This window comes from Palaemon carinicauda, chromosome 4 (genome assembly GCF_036898095.1).
Source record: "Palaemon carinicauda isolate YSFRI2023 chromosome 4, ASM3689809v2, whole genome shotgun sequence".
Taxonomy (NCBI): domain Eukaryota; kingdom Metazoa; phylum Arthropoda; class Malacostraca; order Decapoda; family Palaemonidae; genus Palaemon; species Palaemon carinicauda.
This window is the reverse complement of record NC_090728.1, coordinates 33556042-33574565: the sequence shown is the minus strand read 5'-3', so window position 1 is coordinate 33574565 and position 18524 is coordinate 33556042. Positions and strand designations below refer to the sequence as shown.

Sequence of the window (18524 nt, the reverse complement as noted above, 5' to 3'; positions counted from 1 at the left end):
ACAGAAAGTCAGACTATCGGATCTATCCTAGCCTTAAGGAAGAACCTGCCTGTGGCACAAGTGCTAAAACTAGAGATTGGAAGTGCCAGACAATCCTTATAGCCCCCTATCCATGGGAGTATACACACAAGTCTTTAAATATGATTTTATTGGGACCTGTGAGCAGCTACTATTAAGAAAGTTGATTGCTTACCTAGCTCCCCAAGGGACAAGAAGCATCTCATTTAAGGTAACGGGTGCAATATTAGTGTAAGCCCTTTTCCTGTTTTCTTTCCCCTCTTGGGCTGAAGTGATTGTTCTGTTATTTGCAGGATCATATGTTGATACTGGTGAGCTTCCATACTGAGCATATGTTCTCTGCAAGTCAGTTTTAGAAGTGTTTCCCCATCCTCATTATGCAGGGGAGGATGGATAGAATGTAGGATAAATTATACCTAATTGGCCATAAATTGTGATATATCCTTCCAAGTATTTAGGTTTTTCCTCATCTGTCTGTCAGCAAACAGAAACCTTGCCTAACCAATGAGAATCTATTCTCAAGTGTTGGAAGGTGGTAGGAATCCACTCTCTCTCACCTCTTATCAGGTCAGAGTGTATTTACATAACAGAATTTCAAACCAGCCAATAAGGCTGAAATGAAAACAACCAAAAAATACTTTTTTCAATATCAAACTTACCCGATGATCATATAGCTGCATCCCTGCTGCCCGACAGAAAAAACCTACGGGAGGAATACGCCAGCGATCGCTATACAGGTGGGGGTGTACATCAACAGCGCCATCTGTCAAGTAGGTACTCAAGTACTCGATGTCAACAACGAATCAATTTTCCCTCTGTCGTGCCACAGGCAAGACCTACTGAATACGCCGTCCCTAACTGGTTTTGTTTTCACAACGTTTTGGTGAAGTACACTATTCCAGTTTTGAGCTTTCGCTATGCAGGGGTTTTATCTTCATTTCAAAACTTGAACTCGTTTTGGATAGATTTAATTTTGGTGACGAAGAGAGTATGGACTCGAAGAGAGTATGGACTCTCTTTCACTTTTAAATGGCCGACCCTTCCCTTAGACGGAAGTGTGTTTAGGTTTTTGGTAATTTTGCTTAACAAGTTATAGATCTATTTATTTTATATCTCTCCGCCTTTAAGGCCTCTTCGATTAACTTTCCATTTATTATAAACTTATAAAAATTAATTTTTATGTTTGTTTATATGCGACCTTTCCTAATAGTAGGCGGTCCTTACTTGGAACCGAAGTTAATTAACTTTGAGCCCGTCATATCGTATTTACCTTTTAAGAATTTATACCCTTTTTTAATTTTATGTTTTTGAAAGAATTTCTTTGATAGTCTCGTACTGTTTTCAAAGATGAACTAACGTTTAGTTTTGTCTCCGCAGTTGTTGACGTTCAGAACGTTCAACATGCGCTCTATCGTTACGATAGAGAGAGAGTGTATCACGGTTTCACTTTGCAGTAAGAGTAAACCGATTCTAGCGTTTCGTTCATTCTTTCTTAGCTTAAATGGTTTAAATTCTAAATAAAGGAACTTTTTATTTGGGAAACCTTTCAGTTTTTTCCTTTAGCAAATAATATGTTTTAACGATATATAATTGGGCTCTTCTCTTTGGTTCTAAGTCAAGAGAGAAGAGAGAGAAGGATAGAGACGGAGGGAGAGAGAGAGAGGAGAATAAACGTTTCGTTCAAGCGGGTAACGTTGTTCTCGTTTTTTACTCTTCTCCCTTGTCGCTGTAGGGGAAGAAGGTAAAACGTTTCTAGAGTTTTATTCTTGTTCCCAGGCTTTATGCTGTGAGAGATTTTAAACGTAGTTTATTTGATCTAGTGTTTAGTCTCTTTTCCAGCCACTGAATTCTTTATCTTTAATTATGTTTTTCTGTTGCATTGTAAACTGTTTTCGCAATTACTACCTTTTAATGAAGGATAGGATTGCGTGTTTCAGGTGGAAATCAGTTAAAGTTTCGATTTCAGTGAAATAAGTGCAAACAGAAAATCAAAAGTGATAAAGTGATATGCGCAAAGTGTTACAGTGTTGCGTTCGAGGGTTTGTCTGTTCGTGCCAGTTGTTCACCTAGTCCGATACCTCTTACAAGCTCCCAAGCCCAGGGGAGAAGTAATGTCGAAGGACTTATGGGTTCCACAGGCCTTGATCGACGAACAGACGTTTCCCTCCGTGGTTTCGGGTGTATCTACACACGTTGCCGACGTGATCACCCCACCCACACAAAGACGAGAGAGCCCATTTATTCCTCGTCTGCGGAAGAGGTTTCTCGCAGAAACCATGGACCAATCTTGCTGCTTTTTAAATGCAAGTGGGTCCCTTCCGCGCAAGTCCAACGGCCTAGGTGTAGCCACTGGGTCAGTTCGGACTCGCTGCAGTCATCCAACGACTGCACACCTTCCGAGAGAGGCAAGGTGGTACCGCAACAGGCAGTAACTCCGTCTGTTGCCGCACCAGCTGTTTTAGACCCTCAGTCACAACGGACAGTAGCTCCGTTTGTTGCCGTCTTTTATAGACCCTAGTGGTCCATGCTGCAGATATGCAGTCTCAGCTTGCTTCCTTCATGCAGGAGTATCGTGCTGAGAAGGTTGACACTGCACCTGTTAACCTACAACCTGCCACGGTTGTGCGCTCAGCAGTTACTGCGGCTGCCTGCTCCCACACTCCACCTGTGAGAGCTCCACCACCGATGCGCAGTCGACCCTGCCAGACGCATGTTCATGCTGCACCCTCCGTTGACATGCGTGAGCTACCGCATCAGCAGTGGGAAGGTGCTGTCAAGCTGCCGTGTTTTGCCGCAATGCGGCATGATCCGCAACCCACGGCAGTCCCTCCCACGCACCAGCACTCCGCTTTTGTTGTTGCCAGCTCCCACACTCCGACTGCGGAGCAGGGTTGCCAACTCAAATTTTCAAATGTCGCTAGATAGGCTTGCAAAAGTAGCTAGAAAGTAGCTAAAGTCATATGGAATTTCTCTAAAGAAAGTAGCTAAAATAGAATACTGTAAAAAAGGCAATGAATTAGCACAAAATCGCTAATTTGGCAACTCTGCTGAGGAGAAGGTTGACGATGCACCCGTTGGCCTACAGCTTGCCACGGTTGTGCGCCCGGCATGGCTGCCTGCTCCCACACTCTTGTTGTGAGAGCTCCTCCACCCATGCGCAGTCGACTCTGCCAGACGCATGCTGACTCCCACAGACACACGGAGCACTCCGTTGCCGTGCGTGAGCTACCACAAGCTGCCGTGTTTTGTCACGGTGTGTCAGCCTCCGCAACACTCTGTGGTTACCGCCACTCGCCCGCAGCAAACTAGTCAGTCAGGAGTTGAGGATTCCCCACACAGCTTTGGTTGTTGCCAACTCACAGACTGTCAAACAGTTACATGACGTTGCCTTCTGGTGTGCTACTAATACACCAGTGCTGTATGTCCTCACGCACCTGTTGGGGTTGACAGTTCAGTTTTTGACAGTTCACAGACTGTCAAGCAGTTTCATAACGTTGCCTTCTGGTCTGCTGCTTATGCACCAGTGAAACCCTCACTGAGATAACCTAGCTTTTCTCGGACATGGTTCCTGTAGATGAGAAAGTGCTGTTCTCCCTCCTTCTGATATTCCCTTGAGGACTCTGTCATTTGGAGAGGAGCCTTAAGCTGCTTAGCCTCCTATGGACTTTTATTAAAGCATAACATGCTTCCAGGGAGGGTAAATGGTTCCGCTTCAGTCGCTGACCCCGTCTGTTGCCACACCTGCTCCCATAGACCTTGGGCTTTGTTGCAAGACATGCAGTCCAAGCTTAGTCCTTGATAGAGGATTTTTTACGGAGAAGAACCTTCTTGCCAACAACCTTCCTACCGGTTGGTTGTACGCCCTGTTGACGCTGAGGTATCCTACTCACGTCCGCCAGTTGAGATGGTTCCTCCACCGGTGCGACCCAGTGTGAAGCGACTCTCGGAGGTGGTTGTGGACGTTCAGTGTGTCACTGGGAAGACGTTCAACAACCTGCAGAGGTGACTTGTTGTGACGCAGTGCGGCAACCTCAGCAACCCGTTAAGGGGTTGTCTGCACAACCCAGACAGGCTAGACAGTTTCGGGTTGTCACTGTACTTCCTCGCTTCCCCATGGTTGACAGTTCACAGACTGTGCAGCAGTACCATGATCTTGTGTCCGGCTCCGTCACGCATCCACCAGTGCGACCGGATTCAGCGAGTCAGACGTTGCCCACTCCGTTGCCGTTTCCTCATCAGTTTCGGATGAGGAACCCTCTGATGAGGACATGGCTGAACAAGACGATCAACCCCCAGCCCTGCTATCCATCCAGAAGATGCTGAAGAAGGAACACGGCCCTGTCAGGCTGTGGATGAGTCTGGTTAGGACACTGTCATCCGTGGTTCAATTGGTGTCACTTGGAAGACTACACCTCCGTCCTCTTCGGTTTCATCTAGCTCTTCACTGGAAAAGGACAAGACGCTAGAAGCGGTCTCGATCCCGGTTTCTGGAAGATAAGTCTGGTCTGACTTGATGAAAGGACTTTATCAACCTTTAATAGGGTTTTCCCCTGACTGTTCAGACTCCCAACCACGTTCTCTTCTCAGACGCATCGGACGTAGGCTGGGGTGCGACCTTAGGCGGTAGGGAATGCTCGGGATTATGGATCTCGAGTCAAAGGACAATGCATTTCACCTGCAAGAAGCTTCTGGCAGTACGTCTGACCTGGAAAAGCTTCAGGTCTCTCCTTCAAGGCAAAGTAGTGGAGGTGAACACGGACAACTCCCTGCTTTGATGTACATCTCCTAGCAAGGAGGGACCTACTCTCTGACATGGTACGAGTTCGCAAGTGACCTCCTCTCCTGTTCAACAGGTCTAGACTTTTCGCTAGTAACAAGTTTCTTCCAAGGCAACTTGAATGTCTTAGCAGATTGTCTCAGTAGGAAGGGACAATAATTCCAACATATTGGACCCTCCACAAGGATGTATGCAAGAGACTTTGGGTCACCTGGGGCCTGCCAACCATAGATCTCTTCGCAACCTCGATGTCCAAGAGGCTCTCTATACTTTGCTCACCTATCCCGGACCCAGCAGTAGTTCTTTTAGATGCCTTTATACTAGATTGGTCTCATCTAGATCTATATGCATTCCCTCCGTTCTAGATTGTCAACAAGGTACTGCAGAAGTTCGCCTCTCACGAAGGGACAAAGTTGACACTAGTTGCTTCCCTCTGGCCCGCGAGAGAATAACTTACCGAGGTACTTCGATGGTTAGTAGACGTACCCAGAACTCTTCCCCTAAGGGTGGACCTGCTACGTCTGCCACGCGTAAGAAGGTACTCCAAGGCCTCCACGCTCTTCGTCTCACTGCCTTCAGAGTATCGAAAGACTCTCGAGAACTAGAGGTTTTTCGAAGGAGGCAACCAGAGCGATTGCTAGAGCAAGGAGAACATCCACCCTTAGAGTCTACCAATCGAAGTGGGAAATCTTCCGAAACTGGTGCAAGTCAGTATCCGTTTCCTCGACCAGTACCTCTGTAACTCAAATAGCTGACTTCCTCTTATATCTGAGGAAAGAGCGATCTCTTTCAGCTCCCACTATCAAGGGTTACAGAAGCATGTTGGCATCAGTCTTCCGTCACAGAGGCTTAGATCTTTCCAACAATAAAGATCTACAGGACCTCCTTAAGTCTTTTGAGACCACGAAGGAGCGTCGTTTGGTTACACCTGGTTGGAATTTAGACGTGGTTCTAAGATTCCTTATGTTAGACAGGTTCGAACCACTTCAATCAGCCTCCCTGAAAGATCTCACCTTTAAGACTCTTTTCCTGATATGCTTAACCACAGCTAAAAGAGTCAGTGAGATTCATGCCTTCAGCAAGAACATCGGATTCTCATCCGAAACGGCTACATGTTCTACATCTTGGTTTTCTAGCCAAACACGAGCTGCCTTCTCGGCCTTGACCAATATCGTTCGATATTCCAAACTTATCGTATGGTTGGAAATGAACTAGAAAGAGTATTATGTCCTGTAAGAGCTCTTAAGTTCTACTTTAAAACCTTTGCGAGGCCCGTCTGAAGCTTTATGGTGTTCAGTTAAGAATTCATCTTTGCCTATGTCAGAGAATTCTTTATCCTATTTTTATCAGACTGTTAATACGAGAAGCTCATTCCCTTCTGAATGAGGAAGACCAAGCTTGGCTGAAGGTAAGGACACACGAAGTTACAACTGTCACAACTTCCGTGACCTTTAACCAAAATAGATCTCTGCAAAATATATTCGACGCAACCTATTGGAAAAGCAAATCAGTGTTCGCGTCTTTTATCTTAAGAATGTCCAGTCTCTTTACGAGAACTGCTACACTCTGGGACCATTCGTAGCAACGAGTGCAGTAGTGGTGGGGGCTCCACCACTACAATTCCCTAATTCCAGAACCTTTTTAATCTTTCTCTTGAAATATTTTTGGGTTGTCCGGAAGGTTAAGAAGCCTTTCGCATCCTACTTGATTTGGCGGGTAGTCAAAATCATTTCTTGAGAAGCGCCTAGATTAGAGGTTTTGATGAGGACCTTTAGTATGGGTTGCAACCCTTCATACTTCAGCTCCTAGGAGTCGCTCAGCATCCTATGAGGATCGCGAGGCTCAGTAAGGAAGACGTACTTAAAAAGGCAGAGTAATTGTTCAAGTCGTCTTCCTTACCAGGTACTTATTTATTTTATGCTTGTTATTTTGAATAACTGCTAAAATGAAATACGGAATACTTAGCTCATAATGTCAACTTGTTATGCTGGTCTCTACCCACCCCCCTGGGTGTGAATCAGCTATATGATCATCGGGTAAGTTTGATATTGAAAAATGTTATTTTCCTTAGTAAAATAAATTTTTGAATATACTTACCCGATGATCATAAATTAAAGGACCCACCCTTCCTCCCCAATAGAGAACCAGTGGGACAGAGGAGAAAATTGGTTCGTTGTTGACATCGAGTACTTGAGTACCTACTTGACAGATGGCGCTGTTGATATACACCCCCACCTGTATAGCGATCGCTGGCGTATTCCTCCCGTAGGTTTTTTCTGTCGGGCAGCAGGGATGCAGCTATATGATCATCGGGTAAGTATATTCAAAAATTTATTTTACTAAGGAAAATAACATTTTGGGTCCAATAAAAGATTTAATCTTCGTAGACTGAAAAGCTAAACCTGTTAGTTTAGCTTCAGGAAAAACACTTCTGCCAAAAGGATTGCCTTTTTCTTTGGACAGTGAGTGAGCGAGCGAGGAATCTGGTGTAAGCAAAGTGGGAACTGATAAGTATACTGTATTATTATTATTACTAGCCAAGCTACAACCCTAGTTGGAAAAGCAAGATGCTATAAGCCCAAGGGCTCCAATAGGGCAAAATAGCCCAGTGAGGAAAGGAAATAAGGAAATAAATAAATGATGAGAATAAATTAACAATAAATCATTCTAAAAACAGTAACAACAGCAAAACAGATATGTCATATATAAACTATAAAAAGACTCTTGTCATCCTGGTCAACATAAAAACATTTGCTCCAACTTTGAACTTTTGAAGTTCTACTGAGTCAACTACCCGATTAGGAAGATCATTCCACAACTTGGTAACAGCTGGAATAAAACTTCTAGAGTACTGCGTAGTATTGAGCCTCATGATGGAGAAGGCCTGGCTATCAGAATTAAATGTTTGCCTGGTATTATGAGCAGGATAGAATTGTCCAGGGAGATCTGAATGTAAAGGATGGTTAGAGTTATGAAAAATCTTATGCAACATGCATAATGAACTAATTGAATGACGGTGCCAAAGATTAATATCTAGATCAGGAATAAGAAATTTAATAGACCGTAAGTTTCTGTCCAACAAATTAAGATGAGAATCAGCAGCTGAACACCAGACAGGCGAACAATACTCAAAACAAGGTAGAATGAAAGAATTAAAACACTTCTTCAGAATAGATTGATCACCGAAAATCGTGTAAGACTTTCTCAATAAGCCAACTTTTTGTGCAATTGAAGAAGACGCAGACCTAATGTGTTTCTCAAAAGTAAATTTGCTGTCGAGAATTACATCTAAAATTTTAAAAGTTATACAAATTTAAAGAAACATTATCAATACTGAGATCCGGATGTTGAGCCACCGTCCTTGACCTACTTACAATCATACTTTGAGTTTTATTAGGATTCAACTTCATATCCCATAATTTGCACCATGCACTAATTTTAGCTAAATCTCTATTAAGGGATTCACCAACCCCAGATCTACATTCAGGGGAGGGAATTGATGCAAAGAGAGTAGCATCATCTGCATATGCAACAAGCTTGTTTTCTAGGCCAAACCACATGTCATGTGTATATAGTATGAAAAGTAATGGGCCAAGAACACTACCCTGTGGAACACCGGATATCACATTCCTATACTCACTATGGTGCCCATCAACAACAACTCTTTGAGATCTATTACTTAAAAGAACAATAATAATGGTAAGAAACGACCCATCCACTCCCAACTGTTTGAGTTTGAAAAAAGGGCCTCATGATTAACACGGTCAAAGGCAGCCCTAAACTCAAGGCCAATCATACGAACTTCCTGACCCCAATCAAGGGATTTCTGTACAGCATTGGAGATTGTAAGAAGGGCATCACATGCTCCAAGGCCTTTACAAAAACCAAATTGTACACTAGAGAATGCAGCCTTAAGGAAAATCCACTATTTCAGTTCCTGAATAGTACCAAAAATAGTTTCCTTTATAGTCAATTTATATTCCTTTTTTTTTACCATAATGTATATTTAACTAATTTAGTTTGATCTGGATCATGTAGATTCCTTACTGTAGTGTTACAAGTGAGTGAATTATAATTGTTGTCCTGAAAACATTTTCAGTTAGTTTTTTGTGCCAATGCAGTCTTTTGCTATGTATTGTAGTTGATTTAAAATAAGTTTATTTCTTTTAATTAAAAAAAAGAAAAAATTAACGTGTCATTTTCCGATGATTCTGTGGGCTAATATTCAAAATTTGAAACATCACTGGCTGTGAGGTTTTTCCAAGTTAAAGCTTTGTGTAAAGCATTTATTGTGGGGATATCCTTTTATATAATACTTGTATCATTATGTATAAATTTACAATTTAAAATTTTGTTTTATTATTGCAGCTTTTGTCTTATGGCCGTTTGGGCAAAGGAGGGCAGATTTCACGTAATAAATGGCTTATGAAGCTGTATAATAATTCCCAAAGTGAAGAAGAGCAAGAGAATCCTCCCGCCAATCAAAGCCTGTGTAAGTATGGATTGTGTATTATAACTTTTTGTACAAGGAAAAACCATGATTATTATTATTATTACAAGCAAATCTACAACCCTTGGAGAAGCATGATGCTATAAGGCCAAGGGTTTCAACAGGGAAAATAGTCCAGTGAGGAAAGGAAAAAAATAGAATAGTCTGCTTGAGTGTATCCTCAACTAAGAGAACTAGCCCAAGACAGAGGAAGACCATGGCACAGAGGCTATGGCACTATCCAAGATTAGAGAACAAGCGTTTGATTTTGGAGTGTCCTCTTAGAAGAGCTGCTTACCATACCTAAGGAGTCTCTTCTACCCTTACCAAGAGGAGAGTAGCCACTGAACAATTACAGTGCGTTAGATAACCCCTTGAGTGAAGAACAATTTTTTGGTTATCTAAGTGTTGTCAGATGTACGAAGAAAGAAGAGAATGTGTAAAGAATAGGCTAGACTATTCTGTGTATGTATAGGCAAAGGAAAAATGAGCCGTAACCAAAGAGAGATCCTGTGTAAACTATCTGGTCAGTCAGAGGACCCAATAACTCTAAAGCTGTAGTATCTCAACGAGTTGCTGGTGCCTTGGCCAACCTACTACCTATACATATTCATATTTTTCTACTTGAAGTGGATTACCAGCTATATTTTATAAGAGTAAAGTGTTCTTAGGAGGTGAGAAGTCTCTTTACGTGAAGGAAATTCTAAAGTAATATATTTTTTTCTATGTGGATGTATGAATTTTGCATCTGTTGATAATGTAATATGAATGCAATCCTCTTTTTGTATCTTCTTATGGCCAAGATGTTTGTCTTTTCTCTTTCTAGCTTACATTTGTTGCTTACTGATTTTCTCAGTTTAACTGGTTATTAATGTCTTCCAGTTACCCCAAGCATGAACAAATAGGAAAAGTTGAGTTCATTAGTAAGGGTATGTGGAACTCGTAGAAATAGATGTAATATAAAGAAGGATCTATTAATGGGAAATGGCCTCAAGGTTGTATAAGGGATGGTAGGAATTCCTGAAAAATCTAAATTGATGTATTCTTATTAAAGGTGGGTGGGATATTTTCTCAGTTAATCTGGAGGGGATGAAGATGTTGACAAGAATAAAGTATAATAATTAGAAGTGACAGGTAGATGCAAATGATTTCAATTATTTTTTCCCAATATTCATATGTTTATATTTTTGGAGAGTAGTTCTAATGGCAGAATGGATAAAAGCAGGTTTGTATGATTATCTCTGGCAGTGTCAGAGAACTACTGCTGAAAGTTATTGTTAATGGATACTCAATGGAGTTGAGAAGATGCAGTAAATTGAAAGCCATCTGCAATTCTTCCAGCCTGTTACAGAACAGAATCATTTTTGGAGCTGTAGAGTGGTATTTGGTGTTCATATTAATTTTTTCTTTATATTTTCAGCTTATTTTCTCAAGTTAATTTGAATTAGATATGCAGATTGTGGTAAACACAGTACTGTATTTGGTCTTTACTAGGACCCATATATTAAGGTAGCTTACAGAGGCAACTGTGTTTCTTTAGAGAAGTGCGCTTGATTTGAATGGAGTATGAATCCTAGATTACCATCTTACAGTTTTGTTGGTATAAGGCTGGCTACAGAATTATGATTTGTAACTTTTGAGGTAACCTACAAAATTGTGACACGCTTTTTCAATATACTGAGAAGGTTTCCGTACTAAACCAATCCTCGTAGACAACCAGTTCTGAAGGTAATTCATTAAAACCCATCTGTGCTATATCTCACCGCATGGAGACTATTTACAGTATTTTCGGAAATGGGTTTTCGTGGCCTTCAGGATTGTGGCATAGGTTCCAAAACATAGTCTACCAGTGATATGTGTCAAAGACAATGGAATGGTTTTTTTTTATTAGTGCAAATCTGGAAATATATCAATGAATAAACCTAGTTTTGATAATATATGTTATGAAATAAAATTTTCAAAATCAGCCATTAATTTATATAAATCTGCTTAATTCAGCTCAAGCTCCTAGGATAAGATCTATTCATTATAGTTATTACAGCAAATGTGTTCAGAGCTTTTAGTATTCAAAAACTTAGTAATTTGGTCTGACTTTTAACTATGGTGTAGTTTTACTGTATTAAAAAGATTAGAGTTTTGAATTTTTGGAAAATATTTTGATTAAAGATCTAGGTAAAACACTTTACTCATTGGCATTGACTCCATCTATAAACACATATAAGTTAACTAGTCACTATCTTATATACTATAAAGGCTTTAGGAAAAATAAGATATCCCATTTACTGACTTTCAGTGCTAAATGTTATTTTAAGACTAAGAGTTGGACAGTGAGTGAGCGAGTGAGGAATCTGGTGTAAGCAAAGTGGGAACTGATAAGTATACTGAATTATTAATATTACTAGCCAAGCTACAACCCTAGTTGGAAAAGCAAGATGCTATAAGCCCAGGGGCTCCAACAGGGAAAAATAGCCCAGTGAGGAAAGGAAATAAGGAAATAAATAAATGAAGAGAACAAATTAACAATAAATCATTCTACAATAAGTAACAACGTCAAAACAGACATGTCATATATAAACTATTAACAGCATCAAAAACAAATATGTCATAAATAAACTATAAAAAGACTCATGTCTGCCTGGTCAACAAAAAAGCATTTGCTCCAACTTTGAACTTTTGAAGTTCTACTGATTCAACCACATGATTAGGATGATCATTCCACAACTTGGTAACAGCTGGAATAAAACTTCTAGAGTACTGCGTAGTATTGAGCCTCGTGATGGAGAAGGCCTGGCTATTAGAATTAACTGCCTGCCTAGTATTACGAACAGGATAGAATTGTCCAGGGAGATCTGAATGTAAAGGATGGTCAGAGTTATGAAAAATCTTATGCAACATGCATAATGAACTAATTGAACGACGGTGCCAGAGATTAATATCTAGATCAGGAATAAGAAATTTAATAGACCGTAAGTTTCTGTCCAACAAATTAAGATGAGAATCAGCAGCTGAACACCAGACAGGAGAACAATACTCAAAACAAGGTAGAATGAAAGAATTAAATCACTTCTTCAGAATAGATTGATCACCAAAAATCTTGAAAGACTTCCTCAATAAGCCTATTTTTCGTGCAAATGAAGAAGACACAGACCTTATATATTTCTCAAAAGTAAATTTACTGTCGAGAATCACACCTAAAATTTTGAAAGAGTCATACATATTTAAAGAAACATTATCAATACTGAGATCCGGATGTTGAGGAGCCACCGTCCTTGACCTACTTACAATCATACTTTGAGTTTTGTTAGGATTCAACTTCATATCCCATAATTTGCACCATGCACTAATTCTAGCTAAATCTCTATTAAGGGATTCACCAACCCCAGATCTACATTCAGGGGAGGGAATTGATGCAAAGAGAGTAGCATCATCTGCATATTCAACAAGCTTGTTTTCTAGGCCAAACCACATGTCATGTGTATATAGTATGAAAAGTAATGGGCCAAGAACACTACCCTGTGGAACACCGGATATCACATTCCTATAATCACTATGGTGCCCATCAACAACAACTCTTTGAGATCTATTACTTAAAAAATCAATAATAATGCTAAGAAACGACCCACCCACTCCCAACTGTTTGAGTTTGAAAACAAGGGCCTCATGATTAACACGGTCAAAGGCAGCACTAAAATCAAGGCCAATTAAATGAACTTCCCGACCACAATCAAGGGATTTCTGTACAGCATTGGAGATTGTAAGAAGGGCATCACATGCTCCAAGGCCTTTACGAAAACCAAATTGCAAACTAGGGAGTAGATGATTACCTTCAGCAAACCTATTAAGACGTTTTGCCAGAAGACGTTCAAAAACTTTAAATAATATGGGAGTTTTGGAAATTGGGCGGTAATCAGTGGGACTTGAGCTACCACAAACACATTTACATAGAGGAGTAACATTACCAATTCTCCAACTAGTACTAAAAGCTCCTCTTCTTGCTAACTTGTGCAAAATAACAGATAACTTTGGAGCTAAGAAATCTGCTGTCTTTATAAAAAACAAAGGAAAAATACCATTTGGGTCTCTCCATAAGCATCAAGGTCCACCAACAGAGCTTTAATCTCACGAGATGGAAAAGCTAAACTAGTTAGTTTAGCCTCAGGAAAACAGGAATGAGGAAGTTCAAGTTTTTCATTACTCTGTTTGCTGTCAAAAACATCAGCCAAAAGGGTATATATATATGTAATATATATATATATATATATGTATGTATATATATATATGTATATATATATGTATGTATATATATATGTATATATATATGTATGTATATATATATGTATATATATATGTATGTATATATATGTATGGAAATGTTGTAAGTTTCCTTTTCAGTGTTTGTGTTGTGCGTGTGATACATATACGACATGCGCGCGCCAGCCGTCTTATGTGCACGCGTCCCGCAATCACGTGCCCGTGCACAAGCCCTTGCGGAACTAGTCATGCGCTCCTGCGCATTCTAGGGAGACTGCACAAAACCTTACACAGTGCCTTACTGCACGCCAGCGCTCATCTGCGCTCTCAGATCCAGCACCCTCCTGTTCACTTGTGCTCACATGCGCTCTCAGATCCAGCATCCTCCTGCTCACTTGTGCTCTCAGATCCAGCTCTCAAAAAGAGCCAGCGTTTGCCTGTTTGCCTGCGCTCTCAGACCAGCGATCTCCTGCGCAGTTGCGGTCACAGATCCAATGCTCCAGCTCTTGTCAAAGAGCCAGTGCTCGCAGATCCAATGCTCGCCAATGTGCCAGCTCTTGCCAAAGAGCCAGCGCTCACCTGTGCACCAGCTCTTGCCTGCTCTCCAGCGCTCTTCTGCACATTCACAGAAAAGTGCGCTTCAGCAGAAAGTGAGCACCAGCATCATCCTGTGTGCTATCGTTCCAGTATTCTCCTGCACACTCGTGCAATAGGCAAAAAGAATAAAACTTTCTGTACAATTCATCATTGCCCCATTCCTCTCCCCGCAAACGGATAACATGGCCGCTGGGAAAAGAGGAAAGAGGCTTCACAGAAGGATTCAAGATCCCGAAGATTCCATCTTCCAAGGGAATCAGAACGGGGAATCCTTGGTCCCTGTCTCTTCAGATTTTTCTTGACAGTACCACCGTTAGCAAACAAGAAAGCATCAACAGACTGATTGCTAGATCACCATTTGCTGATGGCTAGTTCTCTGTTTGCTGATCGCTAGGTCGCCGATCACCAGATCGCCAATTGCTAGCTCAGCTCTGATCATTGACCTCTAGTCCCTCCAATGACTAAAGATCTCCGATTGCTAGCGTGCCGATCACCGATTGCTAGTCAATAACCAGTCATCAGCTTGCTGATCACTAGATCACCGATGGCAGCTCATCTTTCTTCGATCATCGAACTCAGCTTGCTGATCTCTGACCAGCCCATCATCAGCTTGCTGATCTCTGACCAACCAGGAGGGACCATAGTCAGCTTGCTGATCTCTGACCAACCAGGAGGGACCATAGTCAGCTTGCTGATCTCTAGCTCACTTATCACCGGTCCTCGATTGATCGCTGATCATCAATGGCTTACCATCACCAACTGACTATCATTAAACCATTCTGGTGTATCTCAGGGTTCTCAAAGCAAATTACCAACTCATTTATCGCCAACCTACCTTGGCTGACTGACCAGACAGCCTTTATGTGCCTGACAGTTACCATCTTTGGCTCACAGACCGCCGATTCACCGATCATCGACAATTCGCCAGCAGTTTGTGACTCGGACTTACTAGTCAACCTCTGCCGGTAGTTCCTTAGATCAGAATGTGTACAACACACTTCTCGCTACTGGCCGTTCACCATCACACCAATCCACTAAAGTGATCGGCAAACGATCAACAACCCTCATCATCGGCTTGTCGACAGGGGACTACTTGCGAGCACACTCCAACTGCACAGTAACCACGATACCCAACCGTTAACCATTGATTAACATTTGCCAGACTGATTCTACTCTACGGAATAGTATCAATCCCATCAAGGTGCATTGTAGGGTTAAGCGTTGCCTTCTTTCTATCAGTTAAAGGAATGCTCTCTCAAGGAAGAATCCTTACACAGGGTATCGTGTCCGATCCTCTACGCCACTTGTCAAGACCCCAGCGTCAACAATCTCCCATACAAAAGCATCCACAAGGAGCTGTCCCTTTGGGTTGATGTCCACACCATGTTGGAGTTTGGACGAGGGCTAAGAACTCAGGTCTTCATTTGCACACTGGACCTAAAAGACAGACTTCCAGGCCCAAACCATCCATCTAGGAAGGTTGGAAGATTCAGTCTAAACAAACAAGAAACACCAGTTCAGGGCACTGTGCTTTGGTCTTTCCAATACACCCATCCTGGTCTTACAGGATCGGCTTCTGTCTCCTCAGTTTCTAGACGACTGACTGACCTTAGCAGACTCAGTGGCAACCTTGCATTAGCACCAGAACTTCTGAAATCTTTTTACCAAGATCCAGTGATCAAGGTAAACCTGTGGAAGGAAAGTCTTCACTACTTCCCTCTCAGAAGACTGGTGTATCTGGGAATGATTCTAGACACCAATCTCCTTAAAACTTTCTCAAAACTAGAAGAACTCCCAACCCAGAGTGACTTGAGTCCGATTGGAATCAAGCCCTCGATCCCCCAGACATTCTGACCCCCATGGGACCAGAAGTTTGGACGAACCTCAAGGGATGGGTGTCAGTCAAGAGTCTACAGAGTGGTATAATCTTCTCATCCTTCCCTAGCCCTCAGACTTGATGCTGTGCTTAGAACACATCAAAAGAAGAGAGGAGGGACCATAGTGCTGCACCACATGACCTCAGCCCTTTGGACAGAGTCCGAAAGTACCTTCACTTGAATCTCTTAAGAGATGAAGGCCCACTTTCCAGTCCTTCAGCAGCCTCATCGGTTCCTAACGGACCACTCAGTGATGTGATGGGCGACACTACCACACACCACATAGAGGCTTACATTGATAAGCAAGAAGGAACTTGCTCGCAGCCTCTTCCCATCTAACAGTATAATCACTAAGATGGGCCAAAGTCCGTTCTGTGCAACTATCAGCTCGCTTCATTCCAGACTATAGGAATGTGCTCGCCGACAATTTGTGCACAGCATCTCAGATAAGGTATACCGAATGGACTTTGGATCACCTTGTAGCCGACAAAGTCCCGACTTTACGGGGTCCTCCAACTAGGGATCTGTTTGCATCGCCCCTGAACCTCAGGCTGCCGTTGCTCCCCGGCCCTAGACCTCAAGGCTTTCTGGCGAAAACAGGCCAACAACGGTGGGTACAACATTGACGTTTTGTCTGGAGAAGGGCACTCAAGAAGGCTAGGACATCGGTCAGCCTCTCAAGGACTCTCATAGCTCCGCTATGGCATTACGCAGAACGGTTCCAAACCTTCTGCAGCTCCTGATAGTCTCTCCAAGAGACTATCAGCACAGACAACCCACTTCAACACCTACCTCAAGCTATAGCTTTGCTATGACTGTACACCTGGAGACTACCCAGTATCTCCTCTCTCACAGAGGCTTTTCGCAATAAGTTTCTAAAAGGTTGTCTAGACATCTGAGGAATTCCTCAGCATCAGTCTACCAGGCAGTATAACGTCTTGTATGGTTGGTGTCATGGGAAAGTGTCTCTCCACTCGATACCTCTATTCCAGCAATAGCGGAATCCTCGAGTATATGCAAGAGGAAAAGACTCCCTTTCCAATTTTAACAGGTAAAGACGATCGCTCAACCTTGAGCCTTCACCTTCAAACTGAAAGGAAGGGACATCCTCTCATCGCTAGACCTTATTTAACTCATACGGACTTACAACTTGCCTTTCCCCAGTCGGAATTTAGACCTTCCTCTCGGAACATGGTTCAAATTCTCCGCTCTCTAAAGAGACCTCCTTATTTTCCACTTCACCAGGCAACAAATTTTCACCTGGTTTAAGAAGACAATGTTCCTACACACTCTGACAGCAGCCAATCGAGTTAAGGAACTTCCTGGTCTCTCTTTCGACATCGCCCATTAATGAGAAGGGCGAAAGGCAACGTTCAGTTTCATCCCAGAGTATGTTGCCAGACACAGTCTCCAGAGGTGAGGGATCCTAGACAAGTCTCCACTCGGTAACGGATGATCCAGATCATCCGTTACTGTTCCCAGGGTAAGGTATGAGACTACCGTAAGAGAACAGCAACAGCCCATCCGGGTCCCTTCTCTTGTCATCAGCGCTGGGAGAGACTAAAGGAAGATCACCAAAACATCATCCCTGTTGGATTTAGTCACCAATTATGCCCTGAATCTAGGGCCTGACCCAAGATGACGACTCACGATGTCAGGGGCATAGCTATGCTCCTGGCCCTTCGAAGCAGATTACTCTGTGATGCAGGATTTACAATAGAAAATGTGAATGCTCCAGGTGACTTTCACAACCTTTCTCCTGCAAGACGTGACCCATAGGAACTCGATACGATTTCTATCTGTCCGGTGGTGGCTGCACAATAGCTGGTTGTATACCTCAAGCTCCTTATTGGACAAGTAGCAGAAGGTTGAGGGCAGTGTTACCTGGTTAGAGTCTGCGTGAATGAAAAGATTTGACTGGCCTTTATTCTTTTCTTCATCCTCCCCTCTTGTGGAGAAAGCAGCATCCTGGGTTCTCTGCAAAAGGTGACCTCTAACCACTGCAGGTAAACCATGCTCCTCTGTGTACTTAGTATTAAGGTAATACTGTTATGTCTCCATACCCTGGCGAGGTGGTATTGGGAAAGTCTTGGTTACAACAGTTTTTCGTACAAGAGACTCGGAATAACTTTACGTAGACAGTCACGCTTTTGCATATCTTAACACACAGCTTGCGTAGGCCGTGAACCTTGCGTAGCAAGGTTTTAGCGAGGCGCAGGGACTCCTTATTTTTAAGTACTAACATACCCAGGTAAAGAGTCCCCGGGTAAAGCCAAAAGCCAGGCTGGCAGGGACATCCACCCTTCCTAATGGGTGAGACACCCCTAAGGAATAATGTGGTTTGTATTCCAGTTACAGAACAAATGAGAAATTCGTAGATAATTTGTATTTTTCCTAACTATACAAACCTTAGCTGTTTTTACAAACTTGCCCGCCACCCCTATCCCCCTTGAAGTCCTACCTCGAAGCAAAGTGAACTAAATCACAGGTGTGGGAGTCGTAGCAAGCTACCCCC

At 42.4% G+C, this 18524-nt stretch overlaps 1 protein-coding gene across 1 annotated transcript in view; it reads left to right on the top strand.

Moving 5' to 3' along the window:
• LOC137639885 (protein NPAT-like) overlaps positions 1 to 18524 on the top strand; it is an 81654-nt gene that overhangs the window by 45688 nt on the left and 17442 nt on the right. The window contains exon 4 of the mRNA XM_068372148.1: positions 9164 to 9287. Within this exon, the coding sequence (XP_068228249.1) occupies positions 9164 to 9287 (124 nt within the window). The remainder of the gene's footprint in view (positions 1 to 9163; positions 9288 to 18524) is intronic.